At 37.9% G+C, this 19869-nt stretch overlaps 1 protein-coding gene across 2 annotated transcripts in view; it reads right to left on the bottom strand.

Moving 5' to 3' along the window:
* LOC126250230 (cell division cycle and apoptosis regulator protein 1-like) overlaps positions 1–19869 on the bottom strand; it is a 259454-nt gene that overhangs the window by 56679 nt on the left and 182906 nt on the right. For both annotated transcript variants that reach the window (XM_049951541.1, XM_049951542.1), the window contains exon 13: positions 10618–10818. In XM_049951541.1, the coding sequence (XP_049807498.1) occupies positions 10618–10818 (201 nt within the window). The remainder of the gene's footprint in view (positions 1–10617; positions 10819–19869) is intronic.

The raw sequence follows: 19869 nt of genomic DNA on the forward strand, positions 1-19869 counted from the left end.
CGTCCGGGTTACCTGGATACTTCCCACCAACACCAACCTATGTGGCTAAACATGCCTTGGTGCACGGCCAGCACATCTTGGCACAGTGTTACACCGTCCGGGTTACCTGGATACTTCCCACCAACACCAACCTATCCGAACTCCGGAGATGGGAACTTGCTCTTCAATATATCCTCTCTTCCCATTACCCACCAGGCCTCAATCTCCGCTAATTTCAAGTTGCCGCCACTCATACCTCACCTGTCATTCAACATCATCTTTGCCTCTTCACTTCCCTCGACTGACATCTCTGCCCAAACTCTTTGTCTTTAAATATGTCTGCTTGTGTCTGTATATGTGTGGATGGATATATGTGTGTGTGCGCGCGCGAGTGTATACCTGTCCTTTTTTCCCCCTAAGGTAAGTCTTTCCGCTCCCGGGACTGGAATGACTCCTTACCCTCTCCCTTAAAACCCACATCCTTTCGTCTTTCCCTCTCCTTCCCCTCTTTCCTGATGAGGCAACAGTTTGTTGCGAAAGCTTGAATTTTGTGTGTGTGTTTGTGTGTCTATCGACATGCCAGCGCTTTCGTTCGGTAAGTCACATCATCTTTGTTTTTAGATATATAACACTAAGGTAATATAGACAATAATATATCACTAAATTACTGCCCATTTTGGCTCCACATAAGGAAAAATAATAATAATAAATATACTGATTTAATATTCAATTCAGGTTCTACAAATAATTATAATGTTATAATAGGTTTCACCCTGCTCTGCATGTTACCCTCAAACATTTTGATACATTAATTATAACCTACAATAGCCTCTGTGCTCTATCAGGCATCCCTTGAATCAAACATGTTTCTTCAATGCTTTCTGAAGTTTCTCACAGTCATCTTTGTGAATAATGATGCAATTTTTTCCAGTCACATTTTATGGTGGACTTATTCATCTTAGTGACTGTTTGGGAATATATTTTATGACACCATATTTTTAGTCCTCATAAGACACTGTATCAGCTATACACTCAATTTCTTGTACACCAGTCATGACCAATAAGTGATTATCTGTGCCACAAGCCTTTATAACTTCCCTACTCTTATCTGTTCAAATATAATGATAATAGTTTGGTCTTACACAGAATTTTAGGTTTCTTAATTAATGTTTATTCTGCTTGAACTTAAGGCACACATCATGCAGAGCTGCTTCTCTATTTGATAATACAAACTCTGTCTTCAGCACAACGGAAAAAATCATTTCTTCAGACAGAAATAGAAAATTCTTTTTGAATTTGTTTAAGGCTGTTAGTCTACTGCAGTGTGGTTTTCAGTCAATATTTTTGCTTCCTCTTGTATAATCTCCACATTTAAATACTCACTTCTTTGACTTCTGCTGTTAGCAGCATCTGAGCTTACTTTATATCTGTCTGTAGGTTATGGCATTCATTTTTTTTAACAATAATGCAGTTCCTCATTTAAACAGAAAATATTTCAAGGAAAAGTTTCTTGTATTTGGCCAAATCATTCAGTGTGCATGAATCCATTCTTTCAGGGAAGTGTTGGAATTGAGCTATAAAAAGATGTCAGAACAATACGTAAAATAAGGGAAAGGCAACCACTGACCTGTAGCAGATATACGTGTGGCACACAGAAACACACAGCAGAAAACAGTATTCACACAAGTGTTTGAGCACTGGCTCTTTTCTAGCAAAAATAGCCATGGAAGTGTGACTTTAGATGTCTGAGTGGTCGCGAGTATGACTCTGTAATATTTTGCTAGAAAAGAGCTAGTGCTCAAAAGCCGATTTGAATGCTGTTTTCCACTGAGTGTTTGTGTGTGTGATGCATTGATCCGCTATAGGTAAGTGGTTGCATTTTCCTTATTTTATGTATTGCTCCATCCATGAATTTCCATTATTATTATAAGAAGGCACAATTTAGGCTTGGTTCAAGACTAATAGCACCATTATGAAATGATAAGAAATGCAGGAAACTCACATTCTTCTTCTGAAACTGATCAAGATACCATAATAACGATAATATCTCCATCCCACACAACTACCTAATGTAAGTTCTTGCACCTATCAATTTAACTATAACCCAAAGAATAATCCTACAAGTATTTGGGGCGATACACATGTCTGGTAAATGAAGTTAACAGTGGGCCACTAATCTATTATCAAGGATGAGTAGACACAGACAAAGGGTGTATGATTTTGATTCTGTCTTCCAGTAGCCTAAAACTTCGCTAGTGTGAAACATGTCTGGAGTATGAGATTGGTTTCTGCCTCCCTTTCGGTCTCACAATTTATGCTGATGTCTTCTCCTGTTATCTATACCCTTATTGCTCCTCTTACCTCCACCAACTACTCAGTGGTTTATTTATTTGCTGTCCCTTTTGAATTCCGCTTTATGCTTTGTGTTGTTTGTTCAATTACTCTGTCTTCTTTCTGTCAACTACTTCTCCATTATTTACCCCTTCCTATTTCACTAGTAGATACACAGTAGGAAAAGGAAGAGAAGGAAAAATAATAGGTGAATATGGACTGGGGGGAAAGGAATGAAAGAGGAAGGTGCATGGTAGAGTTTTGTACAGAGAATAATTTAATTATCTTCAACACTTGGATCAAGAATCCTAAAAGAAGGCTGCATATATGGAAGAGACCTGGAGACACCGAAAGTTTTCAGACTGATTACATAACGGTTAGACAGAGATTTAGGAACCAGGTCTTAAGCTGTAAAGCATTTCCAAGGGCAGGTGTGGACTCTGACCACAAATGATTGGTTGTGAACTGCATATTGTAAGTGAAGAAATCTGAACAAGGTAGCTAATTAAGGAGATGGGGCCTGTTGAGAGGACCAGAGGTTGTTGAGAGTTTCAAAGGGAGTACCAGGCAACAGTTGACTAGAACAGGGGAAAGGAATCCAGAAGAAGACGAATGTGTAGCTTTATGAGATGAAATAGTGAAGACAGCAGAGGATCAAATAGATGAAAAAACAAGACCTAGTAGGGATCCTTGGATAACACAAGAGATATTGAATTTAACTGATGAAAGGAGAAACTATAAAAATGCTGCAAGTGAAGCAGGTGAAAGGGAATACATACATTTAAGATATGAGACTGGCAGGAAGTGCAAAATGGTTAAGCTGGAATGGTTTGAGGACAAATGTATGGATTTAGAAGCATATCTACATACCACCTACAGGAAAAAGACATCTTTGAGAAAAGAGAAGCAGCTGAATGAATATCAAGAGCTCAGATGAAAATCAGTCCTAAGCAAAGAAGGAAAAGCAGAAAGTTTGAAGTAGTATATAAAGGGTCTGTACAAGGGACATAAACTTGATGACAATATTACAGAAAGGGAAGATGATGTAGATGAGATGGCAGATATGATATTGCAAGAAGAATTTTGACAGAGCCCTGAAAGATCGAAGTCAAAGCAAGGTCCCGGGAGCAGATGACATTCCATCAGAACAGGGGACAGCCTTGGGACAACCAACCATGAGAAAACTCTTCCATCCGGTGTGCAAGATAGATGAGACAGGCAAAATATCCTCAGAGTTCAAGAAGAATGTACTAATTCCAATTTCAAAAAAAAAACAGTTGCTGACAGGTGTGTGAATTACTGAACTATCAGTTTAACATGTTATAGTCGCAAAACACTAATACAAATTCTTTACAGAATAATGGAAAAACTGGCAGAAATCGACCTCAGGGAAAATCAGTTTGGACTCCAGAGAAATGTAGAAACATGTGAGGCAATACTGACCCTACGATTTCTCATAGAAGACAGGTTAAGGAAAGGCAAACCAATATGTATACAGGTAGCTTTTGTAAACTTAGAGAAAGCTTTTGACAATGTTGATTGGAATGCGCTTTGAAAATCTCAAGGTAGCAGGGTTAAATACAGGGAGCAAAAGGCTATTTACAACCTGTACAGAAACCAGACATCAGTAATAAGAGTTAGAGGGGCATGAAAGGGAAGCAGTGGTTGAGAAGGGAATGAGACAGGGTTTTAGCCTATTCCAGATATTATTCAATATGTACACTGAGCAAGCAATAAAAGAGACAAAAGAAAAATTTGGAGTAGGGGGAATTAAAGCCCAGGTATAAGAAATAAAAACTTTGAGTTTTGCTGATGACATTGTAATTCTCTCAGAGGTGGCAAAGAATTTGGAGAGCAGTTGAATGGGATGAACAGTGTCTTGAGAGGAGGATATAAGATGAACATGAACAAAAGCAAAACAAGGACAATGGAATGTAGTTGAATTAAATCAGGCAATGCTTAGAGGAAACATGACAAAGTAGTAGATGAGTTTTGCTATTTGGGCAGCAAAATAACTGATGATGGCTGAAGTAAAGACGATATAAAATGTAGACTGGCAATGACAACAAAAGCATTTCTGAAGAAGGGAAATTTGTTAACATCGAATATACCGGGTGATCAAAAAGTCAGTATAAATTTGAAAACTGAATAAATCATGGAATAATGTAGATAGAGAGGTACAAATTGACACACATGCTTGGAATGACATAGGGTTTTATTAGAACAAAAAAAATTGCACGGACTGGGGTCTGGGGATCTGTGAGGCCAAGCATGACGAAAATGGCGGCTGAGCACACGATCATCACCAAATGACGTGCGCAAGAGATTTTTCACGCATCTAGCAATACTTTTTTTTTCTTCTCTTTTCTCTAATAAAACCCCATGTCATTCCAAGCACGTGTGTCAATTTTTACCTCTCTATCTAAATTATTCTGTGGTTTATCAAGTTTTCAGTGTTATACTGACTTTTTGATCACCCGGTAGATTTAAGTGTTAGGAAGTCTTTTCTGAAAGTATTTGTCTGGAATATAGCCATGTGCAGAAGTGAAACAAGGACTTTAAACAGTTTACACAAAAAGAGACTATAAGCTTTCAAAATGTGGTGCTACAGAAGGATGTTGAAGATTAGATGAGTGGATCATGCAACTAATGAGGAAGTACTGAACAGAACTGGGGGAGACAAGAAATTTTGGCACAAATTGACTAGAAGAAGGGATCAGTTGATACGACACATTCTGAGACAACAAGGGATCACCGTTTTAGTACTGGAGGCTCAAATCAGTATTCGGACTGAAGACCACAACAACAACATTTCACTATCAATACTCATCTTTATCTCACCTATATTTCTGGTTCCAGTGTGTTCTGCTCTTATCCCTGCAATTTATTTATTTGGTGAAAATGAGCAGTAAGATTATGTTTGTAAAGTCATCACAGCCAAAAATACAAATTATTTCTGTTGAACTGTGATGTACATAGTGCAGAGAAAATTGTAACATATTTTATAGAGACTTTACGTACATATCTGGAATGAACGATGAAGCAATAAGACATACATATATACTGTATTCTTCTGAAGATTGAAAGACTGTAGGAAGTACCACTGACTAACAGCAGCTTGACACCACTACCAACATTTAACAGTTGCTCTCCTAACTTATTAATTAACTCTTTGAATTCAATGTATCTTCTCCTTCACACTACAATCCACAGTGAGTTAGCATGGACACTAAACAAGAACCATAATAAACTTTTTGCAATGCTTATTGGAAAGTGAGTAACTTATTCATGATGTGGTTGATTTTACTATCTGATGAGATGCATTTATGTCTAATTAGCTGCATTTATTATGTGATAACTTTAGATTTTACTGTCACTGTAAGATATATTAATGCTTCAGAGGATTTTCATAATGTAATGTATTACAAAATGGAATTTTAACACTTCCTTTTAAGGGCTTGTTGTCCCTACTATCACTTGTAACTAAACTGCACGGCTCATTGAGAAAAAGGAGTCTTAAGAACATTCCAGTGTGTACAACTAGTTGGTGATGGGAAGAACAGTAAGTGACTGTGTCCTTCACACTGATACTAAGAATATCATGCAAAGGTAAATTATTTGACAATGAGAAGAACCAGTATGAAGAATGGAAACTTTCTCTTCATAGTTATTTTTCCTTCTTTCACACTGTGCACTCATTACATACTTTGTTTTAGATTCTAGACACATTGACTTCTCAAAATATCAGCACACATACATATACAGGCCAAATACCTCACGAAATAAGCATCAAACGAGAAAACTAAAAAAGAACAAAACTTGTCAAGCTTGAAGGGGGAAACCAGATGGCACTATGGTTGGCCTGCTAGATGATGCTGCCATAGGTCAAATGGATATCGACTGCATTTTTTTAAGAAGGAACCCCCATTTTTATTACATATTCATGTAGCACATAAAGAAATGTGAATGTTTTAGTTGGACCACTTTTTTCACTTTGTGATAGATGGCGCTGTAATAGTCACAAACGTATAAGTACGTGGTATCACGTAACACTCCGCCAGTGCGGATGGTATTTGCTTTGTGATACATCACCCATGTTAAAATGGACCGTTTACTAACTGCAGAACAGGTCGATATCGTGTTGATGTATGGCTATTGTGTTCAAAATGCCCAACAGGCATGTGCTATGTACGCTGCTCGGTATCCTGGACGACATCATCCAAGTGTCTGGACCACTCGCTGGATAGTTACGTTATTTAAGGAAACAGGAAGTGTTCAGCCACATGTGAAATGTCAACCATGACCTGCAACAAATGATGATGCCCAAGTAGGTGTTTCAGCTGCTGTCACGGCTAATCCGCACATCAGTAGCAGACAAATTGTGTGAGAATCGGGAATCTCAAAAACGTCGGTGTTGAGAATGCTGCATCAACATTGATTGCACCCGTACCATATGTCTATGCACCAGGAATTGGAATTGCATGGCGACGACTTTGGAAGTCATGTACAGTTCTGCCACTGGGCACAAGAGAAATTATGGGACGATGACAGATTTTTTGCACGCGTTCTATTTAGCGACGAAGTGTCATTCACCAACAGCGGTAATGTACACCGGCATAATATGCACTATTGGGCAACGGAAAATCCACAATGGCTGCGACAAGTGGAACAACAGCGACCTTGGCGGGTTAATGTATGGTGCGGCATTATGGGAGGAAGGATAATTGGCCCTCATTTTATTGATGGCAATCTAAATGGTGCAATGTATGCTGATTTTCTACGTAATGCTCTATCGATGTTACTACAAGATGTTTCACTGCATCACAGAATGGCGATGTACTTCCAACATGATAGATGTCCAGCACATAGCTCGCGTGCGGTTGAAGCGGTACTGAATAGCATATTTCATGACAGGTTGATTGGTCGCCGAAGCACCATACACCATGGCCCGCACGTTCACTGGATCTGACATCCCCGAATTTCTTTCTGTGGGGAAAGCTGAATGATATTTGCTATCGTGATCCACCGACAACACCTGACAACATGCGTTAGCGCATTGTCAATGCATGTGTGAACATTAGGAAAGGCGAACTACTCAATGTTGAGAGGAATGTGTTACACGTATTGCCAAATGCACTGAGGTTGACGGACATAATTTTGAGCATTTATTGCATTAATGTGATATTTATAGGTAATCATGCTGTAACAGCTTGCGTTCTCAGAAATAAGTTCACAAAGGTACATGTATCACACTGGAACAACTGAAATAAAATGTTCAAACATACCTATGTTCTGTATTTTAATTTAAAAAACCTACCTGTTACCAACTGTTCAACTAAAATTGTGAGCCATATGTTTGTGACTATTACAGCGCCATCTATCACAAAGCGAAAAAAGTAGTCCAACTAAAACATTCATATTTCTTTATGTACTACACGTAATAAAAATGGGGGTTCCTATTTTAAAAAAAACACAGTTGATATCCATTTGACCTATGGCAGCGCCATCTTGTGGGCCAACCATAGCGCCATCTGGTTTCCCTCTTCAAGCTACACAAGTTTCGTTCTTTGTAATTTTTTCGTTTGACACTTATTTCATGAGATATTAGGCCTGGTCACGATCAATGGACCACCCTGTATATACAGGAAAGAAAGATAACACTTTGATTTGAACGTGAAAGTGCATTAATGTAAGTTTGGGGAATAATTAAACACTGGAAACTCCAGGTAGGAATATCAACCATGTGGAAAAGACAGATTGCTACTTGTGGTAAATAGGACACGTCAAGTTGCAGATAGGCACAAATAAAAGACACTTACTTTTACTGATGAAGATTGTGACTGAAAGCATTATATGAGTGTCTTTTAGTTGTGCCTGTCTTCAACCTGACATGTCTTATTTGGGGAATAACATTTCTGTTTGTTTATATATTAAGAAGGTGGGAATTAAAATACAAGAGATAAATATTTTATGAGAAAGAATGCATTATTAATGTCAGTGCAAGTGCAACAAAATAATGTTAACCCCTTAACAGATTGTTTTCTTTTCTTTTTTACAAATTATGTCCCAAAAATAGTTTTTTTAAATTAATGAAACATGTACTTTAATGAACATTACATGCAGACGTGTAAGGATAGCTCTTACAACTTAATAATGATTTACAAATTTTTAAAGAAACCATAAATAAAATCCCGAGTACACTCATATACTAGACTCTGACTAAAGTATCCTGAAACTTAAAAGTAATTTTTTTTATTTTCTGTTTAGATATGAAATCAGAACGGTTTTTACAATGGGTTTGAATGTTTTGTAGTTGTGGATGGAAAACATTGGCAAATCAGTCACCTGTGTTTGGTGCTTGACGACATGCTACTTTTGACACAAACTCCTCTTTCTGATGTTTTTAAATAGCATTCTTGATAACAACAATACGAAACTCAAGAAATTGTTCTTATTTACATGTTTTTCGATCAAGGCATATGCGTTTCACAAATCAAATTTAATGAGATGGAGAAAGATTTTCCTGTAATACTTCTTTCCTTTCACTGCATGGCTGACACTCTCGTCATCTTCAAAGAGGTAGAGAATCTTTAAGCGGCCCAAAGAGATGGAAGTCCGAGGGTGCCAGGTCTTGACTGTAGGGTGGATGACGAAATGATGTCCAACACAATTTGGTGATGTGCACCTTTTTGAGTATCCGAGAGTCTTGATCATCACAGACACACTTCCAATGCTGATCGACAACTGTAGAGCCAATTGTTGAGTTGTGATGCGCAGGTCAGCACAAATAATGGTATGTGCACGATTCAGCATGTCTGGAGCAGTGGCTGTAATAGGACATCCCGAGTGTGGCTGATCATGGAGCTCTGTTTCTGCATTTCCTGAGGCTGTAACTTTCTTTGCCCAATGCCCATCTGTATCTTTATCAACTACAGCATCACCATACATGTTCACCATGGTTTCTTTTTCTGCATAAAAGAATTCAATAATAGCACGCTGCTTGTAACATGAGTTGTATGTAGATGCCACTTTGACGCTGTACTACGGCTCTGCCATCTGTCAGAGCAGTTCGAAACTTCACTGGCACACAGAACCAACATCAAATGTGAAGCACCAACAAGGATTTTTTGTCTATGTATATTAATGGCTATTTCTTTCTTTCTTTTCTTTTCTTTTTTTTTTTTTTTTTTTTTTTAATGTGGGGAATTATTTACTGAACAACCCTCGTCGTCATTGACAATAAGACAACAGCCTTTAGTCAGCATCATTACAATCTGAGTTGAATCTTGCATATCATTCACTATTTTATTGAATTTCGTTCCTTTTCCTACAATGTGAGACCACACATACCTATTTAGAAACTCGTGTACCATGAACACAGTGAGTTCAAGCCTCTGTCTGGTGTGCATAAACATTTGAATTTATTGTTAAACTGTTCAAAGTCTAGCCAAATTTTATTTAGCTTCATCTGTGGGAGGTTCATAGGATTCTACAGCAAATTGCTAGAAAAATTAAGGCACATATTTGGCATCAGAAATCTGCAATAACTCAACACCTGTACAAATATCAGAATAATGAGCAATATGTGTTTTCTTATACACATTTGATAGTTGGGCTATATCACAATGCTTTGAACCAATACAGCACTGATAAATACACTTATTTTGTTGCTGATAGTGTATTTTCACTCAGAAATATGTTGTACTTTAGCATATGTGTTTGTCTCTGTGATGTTAATGTTTACAAGTCACTGTCAATGACCTGATCGACGTAAGACAATATATCTGCGCAGTTATTCGTGAAATGAGCTGCAAGATTTCTTGTGAACAGAAGTATTGGAAGAGGTGGTTGGAGTGCAGTAGATATACTTATCTTGTACCACTGGTTAGCAACTGTCAGTCAACTGATGAACAGTCGTCACTTTCAATCTCAAACATCACGTTGTTATGCACTCTCTGAGGCACTAAATTCAATAGCAAACTCAAGACCACTATAATCATCCATTTTTGGAAGAACTGCCTAAACAACATTACAGGACACAGGCTGAAAGTGCATGGTTTGTTGAGGAGTATCAAAAGCTGCACACAGTAAAGGCAATATCTGGTGGCAACTACCTAAACTAAAATACAACAGGCAGGCTCTAAATGTTGGACTGGATGCTCTCCAGTGGCCAAACTCTTAATTATCAGCTCTGAAATGGATATAAGAGAGGTAGTTCAGGAGTTAAAGAGTTAAAACAGTGAAGCAGTAATCTGTATGTTATTTTTGATCAAGATACACTGAGGAAATGTCTTTGGAATGACATACTTCTCTGTTTCTCTTCTCATCTTCCCTGCTATCCGAATCCTGTTTTGGAGGTTCTGGTTCAGCCTTCTTCTTCTCTTCTTCCAATTCTTCTGCCTTCTCAGCTTCTGTTTTGATTGCCTTTGTAAGCCTAGCTATTAGCTGCGATTTCAGTCCCTTAGGACTCAATGTGCGTGCCTCTAGCTCTTGCCTCAGCTCACTTACCTGCAAAGAAAGCATCACCATATGTTACAAACACACCTATTACTACTTCTCCAGCAATAATAATAATAATAATAATAATAATAACGTGTTATTATTATTAACGTGGGTGTTATATTACATGAGTTAAATACAATGTCCTTCAACAGACAAAAATTGCCAATCTGTCCTATATAATATTTTACTCAATTAAAAGTGGTACTGACTCTAGGAATGTCATGCAACATTCTTTTATCTGCTATATAATCTGAAAGATACAGCAGACAGATACTTGTTTGTCACTTCACTTTGATATCACTCTGTCATACACAAAAGTCTATTTCTGTCCCCCAACACTATTAAGCTTCAGCCTTCCTTCCTCATTTCATGAAGATTCAGTATTTTCTGCATGTATGTCAAATGTGGCTGAAAAGGAGGAGATGTTTGGAGTCGAGCTGATGTCTGAGCAAACAGCCAAAAAGTTACAGCTGAAAGAACTTGGGGAATTCAAATATATTAGTTTGCTATTTTCAATTAAAAGCAAATGAACACAATGCATAAATCTATATTATCAAAGACCTGCATAAGACGTAGAATTCCATAAAAATATATGCAGTACATTCGATTACTCAGTGAGAACATACTGTGGACCCCAGAGTCACCACTGTATCATCAAAATTATTCATGAAGGCAGCTTGCATAAAGGGAAGTGTACTGCAAATCTTTGCAGAGAGATAGGCACTCACTAGGTGAACAAGTAGTTCTTTGCTTTATTACTTTTATTTGTGCAGGTCATACTCTTCAGCCAGCCAAAAAACAGTAATTTAACTGTAAGTAATGAAGTCTTACGATGTGGGCGTTCAGGAAATGAGACAACTATGACCAGTACATCAATTTCAAAATACTACATTAATTAAGAAATAGCACACTAATTACTAAATATGACATAGTGAAGAATTATCTTGAATTCTCAATATTCCAATACAGGAAAAGAGCTTTATCATGGTTAAAAATATATAATCAACCTCACAGACAGACAAATAAATAAAGTAATATAACTATTGTAGAAAATTACTCAAAACTATCTGAGTAGCTGGTGTTGCCCTGATATGTATTTATTTCAATTCTATTAGTTCATCTCCTCCTTCCCCCTCTCTGTCCATTTCCTTCTCCCCCCTTCTCTCTGTCCACCTCTTTCATCCCCCCATACACTGTCCATCTATTCCTGCCCTTCCCTCTGCCCACCCCCCTCCCTCCCCCCCCCTCCCCCGGCATCCATCTCATCCTTATCCTTCCCTTGTACCTCCTGAACAGTGCATCATACAATGATATATATGGTATATATTTTTTAGGTACATTCAGCAGCGTATGTGGATACTGTCTGCTAAATGTGTCATGAATAGAGTTACTAGCACAGAAGCAATAAATGTAAATGTCATGATGCCATGGCTGACATGACAGTTTTACTGCATGACCAGCAAAAATGCAGCAAGTAATAAACTTTTTCCCTCTTATCATTCTGAAGAGGCTGCTAGTGAGAAAAAGTTTCATGAGGGTTTAAAATTATGTGTAGAGTTTGTTTCAAGTCTTTAAGTTTTCCCTTTTGAAATACTGGAAAGAATGCATAGTACCTACACATTATGCAACAAATTGTGTGGAATATGGAATAAACACATTAAAGATTGCATAATCATTTATTGGTTACTTTGCATTGTATCATGTAACACACACGAACCATGAAAAAAATTTTCAACAACATTATAAAAGTTCAAAAGTCAAGGCCTAAATAGATTTTTCAAAGAGAGAATATTTTTCTCTAATTCAAGTAATATTCTTCAAATCAATAAGTATATTGTACTACACACTTTCTAAAGTAGCCTATGTTCTTTCTCTGTATCCAAGCTATCTCCTTGCCAAACTTCACTGAAATTGGTTCAGCGAATTAGCAATAATAAATCCAAATGTTGTGCATGATGTGGCAATTTTTCACATATCTCAGTTTATGTCGTCATATATCCTGAACTATGTGCCTTACATACATATAATTTTGCAGGTACATTCAGTGGTATATATGAACACTAACTGTGAAATCCGCCATGAGTATAGTTAGTACTAAAGAAGTGGTAAATGAAAATATCATGCCTGATGCAAAAATGAACAGTGACAGTGTAGTAAGTGATTAAATATTTTTCTTTCATTATTGTGTGTGTGTGTGTGGTGGAGAGCTCCAGAGAAAAGATGTAAAGATTTAAAATTATTTGTAAAGGTCATTACAAGTCACTTAGAGCTCTCATTCTCAAGTAATGGATGAATAAAATCTGGGTACTTGGGCATAGTGACTCACAATTCTTTTTCAACCTCACCTCCCACACCTTTGATAGGTAGGTGGTTCTTAACCCCCCGCCCCCCATGTTCCAAGTTTGGTCTAGTGGTTTCAGAGATGTGGAAAATATATGCTGAAGTTACCTGTGATAACCCCATAAAAATCTGTCAAGTAGTTTTGGAGATTAGCGTACACAGACAGACAGAAAAGAAAGTTTTAGTAAAACGGTACAGTGAGGTGACAAAAGTCATGAGGTACTTCCTAGTATCATGTTGGACCTCGTTTTGCTAGGGTAGTGTAGCAACTTTAAGTGTCATGGACTTAACAAGTAGTTGGAAGTTCCCTGCAGAAATACTGAGCCAATGCTCCTTTATAACCATCTATAACTATAAAAGTGTTGCCAGGACATGAACTGACCTCTCAATTACGTCCCAAAAGTATTTAAAGGCATTCATATGGCCAAACTATGTGCTCGAATTATCCAGAACATTCTTGAAACCAATCACTAACAATTGTGGCCCAGTGACATGGTGCCTTGATTAATAAAAATTCCCTTGTTGTTTATAAATGCCCTCGCGTCAGTCATCTGCTGCCACAGACCATTAACGCCAAATTTTGATGCACGAGTGTAACAGAAATGTTTGTCGTACATTCCACATTGATTTCTATGGTTATTTCATGCAGTGTTGCTTGTCTGTTAGCAATGACAACTCTATACAAACGCCACAGCTCTTGGTTGTTATATGAAGACGGTCTGCCACTGAGTTGTCCATGATGAGAGGTAATGCCTCAATTCTGACATTCAAGTCACACTCCTGTGGAACTTAGAATACAGCATACTGAATTTCCTAACAATTCCCAGTTCTATGCATCTAGCTCCGACAATCATTCCATGTTCAAAGTCTGTTAATTCCCATCATGTGGCCATAATCATGCTTGATGCCTTTTCACAAGAGACACCTGAGATAGCTCCAACAGAGCACTGGCATTTTGTACTTCGTGTATGTGATACTATCGCCAAGTGTATAACTGCATATCACTATCCCATGATTTGTCACCTCAATGTAAATTATGATATCTTTTTCTGTAATCCAATTTTGATGACCTAAAGCCTATATGGTGTCCCAAACTATGCTCAAGTTACCTGCGAAAACTCCATGAAAATTTGTCTAGTAGTTTTGGAGATAAGCGTTTTCAAAGACAGACACATAGATACAGCATTTTTACAGACTTATTATTAATAAAGTTTTAGCTGCAAATGTTTAACAGTCTTTGTAGTACTACCATTGTGCACATACATGTTCTTTTTCCAGAGATTTTCCCAGACATGGTAGGCAACTTGGATGGTCTCAATGGGAAATTTGTTCAGAGTGGTCTTCAAAGAAGCGTGGACTGCCTCACTGATAAAATGGTATCTTTTGAAGGCAGTCTAAACCCTCAGAAACATAAAAAGGTCTGCTGGAGCCAACTGGGGAACGTAATGGGGCCTGGGCAGTGTTATCAAGTGTGCTTGGCCAGGAACTCATGGACACAATGAACGATGTGTTTGGCAACATGTCATGATAGTGAGATCTCCTTTCACATGCCAAGGACACTTTTTTTAACAAAGTATTTTGAGAACTTCAATGTAATAGGCAAGTAGGCAGCTTCAATGGTCTATCCTACAGGTACTACTAACTTCTTGTGGACCTGGATCACACCCTTAGTTGTCAAAAAAGACAACCAGCTTTGTTTTCACGTTTGTCTAGTTCAGTCTTGAATTTTTTTGTTTGAAAGAAGCCAAGGTGTGCCATTTAGCACACTGGCGCTTTTTTTTCAGATTGTACTCAAATAATCATGTTTCATCCCAGTATAACATTGTCAAAAAATCAGGCTGAATTTGAACACTTCTGGAAATTTATTCATTACTGTCCCTTGATTGGCCATTTGCTTGTCTGACAAATGCTTTAGAAGCAACTTGGTGTACATTTTGTGCATGTTATGATGCTTGTCATACATTGTTTACAATGGCTACTTGATGGTTCAGTGTACCAGCAATCATCTTAACACTCATTTGACAGTCAAAGAACAACATCCACACTTGAGGCACATGGCTGGTTGGTGGCCATCCACAGTAGGGACTGTCAATCACTTCTTCCCGGTTCTACTTTAACATCTTCAACCATCTTGAAATTTTCAAAGATTATATAGCTTAGTTCCTATAGACTTGTTGGATCAGCTGATAAGTATATGTATAACTTTGGTCCAGAACATGATCGTGTACCAATGTTCGGTCATTTGCTCCATGAGGCACTGTAATACAGCCTTTGGGCCAAGTTTCAGAAAATCGACAATACTGACACAAACATTGTTTGAAGCAATAAAGCCCAAGTGGAGTGAATACACTGTGTCAAATATTTACTTCACAATATAATCACTTACATTACTTTATGAACACATCTTGTATCTTTCAACAATTCTGGCAAGGTACCTAACATAAATAGCTGATGTTTGTTTTTTGTTCACCGATACGACTTTCCTAAATAACTGATCCTGACACCATATACTCTATCTTGGGAGAAAATAGTTATATCACTAAAAAACAAGCCTAAAAAGAATATTTCTTAACACACAGCAGAACTGTTAATGTTTAACACTGTATTCTACCTCCACATTTTATGAATACAGAAGATGCAGTGTTCACCACACACGTTAATGAAACATTAATACATTTAGTGACTTTTTGCATGTCTGTTGAACGGTTTCTTCCAGCCCACTGTATCAAAATCTTCCTCCCGACTATTCACATGACAATTGGGAGAGTGTCACTCCAAGCTATGGTTCTCAGTCATCAACTCAAAATTGTAAATATAAGGCAATAAAACAGCTGCAGAACTATTAGCATAAAAGATGAAAATAACTGGCATCTCTACACACTTAAACATATGTTGGTGGCAGCACACCACTACCATGTGTATAGTGAGGTATTGAGAATTATAAAAGTAAACATTACTTTTAGCCCTATTGCCACTGAGTGAACTGTAAACAGCACACTCATTGAAACTTCCTGGCAGATTAAAACTGTGTGCCGGACTGAGACTCAAACTCGGGACCTTTGCCTTTCGCGGGCAAGTGCTCTACCAACTGAGCTACCCAAGCATGACTCACGCCCCGTCCTCACAGCTTTACTTCCGCCAGTACCTCGTCTCCTACCTTCCAAACTTTACAGAAGCTCTCCTGCGAACCTTGCACTCCTGAAAGAAAGGATATTGCGGAGACATGGCTTAGCTACAGCCTGGGGGATGTATCTAGAATGAAATTTCAGCTTAGGATTTGAAGGTTTTCCTACCAGTGAGACAAGAGAGGCAAAAGATACGATGAATATTGCAGAGTAGTTTTGTGTATGTATGGAGAAACTATGTACACAGAGAACATAAGAGTTGCATGTGACTGTCCTTTGTTGTTTCTTTGTGTTCATCATTGTTAGTGTTTGTAACAGTGTGTGAGTAATAAATGGCTTACATGAAAATCGGACCCCTTTTTCTACAGATTTTGGAGGCCCCACCATGAACAACAGTATGAGGAGCAATGCTGATTTGGCCATCTAATCTTCGATATTTACCATGAAATTTTCAGAGGGCCATTTTACCCACAACAATGTAACAATGTACGAGTTTATGGATTTTGGTTATATAACAAGGATGCACATTTCAATGATGATCAGCAGTAGTAGAATTATGCAAGTAGAAATTTTAACCATTGTGACAAAAGGAGAAATATATTCAACTACTTGACAAAACATGTTCATATGTGGAAGACTGAGTTATAATTCATAATGGCTGGTTTATCTATGCATCAATTTTGAGCCATTATAAATAACAGATTTGTTTGGTATTTTGGAACGATGTGAAAAGTAAAGGAGGCAGATAAAATATCTATAATAGTAATGTTAAGCAAAATCAAAAAAGTAAATAAAAATATAGCCTCTGCACAGATTAAAATCATATAAGTTAATTTTCCAAAAAGTTCAAATCACAGGAAAAAAATGCAAAAGCCTCTGAGAATTTTCTGGATTTACTTTTCAATTAGTAGCTGGTGAATCTGCAATCTATTGTGTGTAGATAATGGGATGAAAAATGAAATGAATAACTATATTTGTTCTTATTTCTCCAAAAGAGATAAGCTTGACTTGAAAATTAATGATGACATAGAACATGAAGAGGATGATGATGATGATGGTGATGCAATCCAAAAGGATAGCAATAAAAGGTTGCGTTTACTGGAAAAGATGATGGGGTAAAAAAACACAATTTTCTTCACATGCATAGGATCAACACAAATTTTCTCTGTTGTTTCACGATGTTGATGGTGCTCTTACGTCGTTTAGTGGCAGTTATGGATACTCAGTTAAAAAGTGGATCCCTGCCTTCAAGGAAACAGCATTTGTAATTAACTGGACCAACTGAAATGCTTACTTCCACAAAAAAAAATTTTTTTTGCTTGCATTGGTTAAGCTTTTTACACAGCGTGAGAAGGGTCTTAACATCATGGGCTGCACTGAAGAAAGCTTTGGAAGAAGAATTTGATGTGAAGAAAAATGCTGCAGAGACCCACAAACTGCTGTCTTGATGACAGAAGAACCAGGAAGTGTCTATTCAAGAACATTTCTCAGAACGAAAGAGAGTGCCAGCTGTGCTGATACTGTCAATGACGCACCGAGCGAGGTGGCGCAGTGGTTAGACACTGGACTCGCATTCGGGAGGACGATGGTTCAATCCCGCGTCCGGCCATCCTGATTTAGGTTTTCCGTGATTTCCCTAAATCGCTCCAGGCAAATGCCGGGATGGTTCCTTTCAAAGGGCACGGCCGACTTCCTTCCCTAATCCGATGAGACCGATGACCTCGCTGTCTGGTCTCCTTCCCCAACACAACCAACCAACCAACTGTCAATGACTTTTAGTTCCACTATGTGCCTGATGGGATACAAGATGATTCAGGAACAAAATTTCTACTTTATAACAGTGAAGATATGAAAGAGTTTCAGGAAAGAAATGAGGTATTATGAAAGAGCTGTGAAGTCACTGCTGAAAAGGCAGTAAGTCACAACAACAAAAATTTTGGGAATTCTAGTAACATGCTGAAACTGCTATTCTTCTTCTTCTTCTTCTTCTTCTTCAATTCCTTTATGCTTTCAAGTGTCAGGATAATCTCACTCTATCCACTTCTTCCATTCCCTTCTATTCACACACAATATTTTCATTTCCTCGCCATTTTCCCAGCTTCTCCACCTTGTTTTCCCATACAGTGTGGGGTCTTCCTCATCCAGCTGCTTCCTGCACACACATTTCAAATACTTGTTTAGCTTTTCTTTTCTCTCCCATTCTCGTAACATGACCATGCCACCTCAACTGAGGCTGCTCAGCCACCACACTCACTGCTTTCTTCTGCTGTGTCTCTTCTCTAATTCTTTCATTCCTAACTCAATCTCTTTTTGTCTTTCCCATCACTTTCTTCATAAACTTTATTTCTGTGGTAGTAATCACATTTAGTAGTTCCTCTTGTAGTGCCAAACTTTTCATACTATGCACTGTAACTGATATCATAATTGCATTATAAATTTGCATTTTAGTTTTCATATTTATCTCTTTCTTCCATAATACTGTGTTGATCATTTGATTAGATGCTGTCCTATGCAAGTGATATAGTACCACTAACTGATATACATGAAAGATTTCAGCAGGGCATAGTGGAATGGTATGAAGAAGAAGAGAAGAGAAAAGGAATGACAGTGAGTGCAGATAAAACCGAAGTAATGTGCATTTCAAAACAGATCTAACAGAAAGAACATCTCCATATACTACATAATGGAAAGCCTCTTGAAAAGCAGACAACTATGAATATCTTGGTACCATACTAAGTAGTGATGGGAGAATAGAACCAAGAAAGCAGTCTCAGCATACTATCAGGTGACAGCTACAAACTCTAGTAACAAACACACTAAAACTGCAGCTTGGGGTCCAAACAGAAAGTGTTTCAATTCTGGTGCCAGTAGCCAATGGTCAAGTGACTGCATGCGTAACGGCAAAGGATGGAGATGCTTCAACTGCAATGAGTTGGACACTCTAGTGTGAAAGGGGACGCAAAATCAGATAAGTGGCAAAAGCTGTGCAATTCACACATTTATTTACTTACACTTATGTATATACTCTGACTCCTGGAATTCCCTTTGTCTTAAAGTAAAATTACATGCTTTACATAAATTCACTTTGAAAACTTAGGTACCAATACTTGATGTAAAAGTTAAACGTGTTTGTAAAATGTTAACTTTCACTGCTGGAATTGTCACAATTATTAAATATTCTGCGCTATATGCCATGGTTGAAGGTATTTCACTTTAAAACCTACAATAATTGAAGCCAATTCCTTTGTGAATAATGTCAGAGAAACTTCTAGTGCACTAGCATTTGCTGTAAGTGTAAGATTCACACACGAATGTTCTCCATCAAAATTGCCAACCCTGAGCTCTCTCCTGTACTGTTGAAAATTATACACAGGCTTCACTTTTTTTCACTGGGAGCAACCATCTTCATTGTCATTACTGCTGTTGGTCACACTTTTGGAAGGTGAAAGGGTGCAACAACAAATCCAGATGGGCACGAATCTCAATTGGGTACCTTGTCCTTACTTTCACACAAAGGAGAAAGGAACTCACTCTCACTACCGCTTCCCATAAGACTGCTTTCTATTGCATCAAACTATGGCCCTACTGAAAC

The sequence above is a fragment of the Schistocerca nitens genome, chromosome 1, assembly GCF_023898315.1.
Source record: "Schistocerca nitens isolate TAMUIC-IGC-003100 chromosome 1, iqSchNite1.1, whole genome shotgun sequence".
NCBI classification, from domain to species: domain Eukaryota; kingdom Metazoa; phylum Arthropoda; class Insecta; order Orthoptera; family Acrididae; genus Schistocerca; species Schistocerca nitens.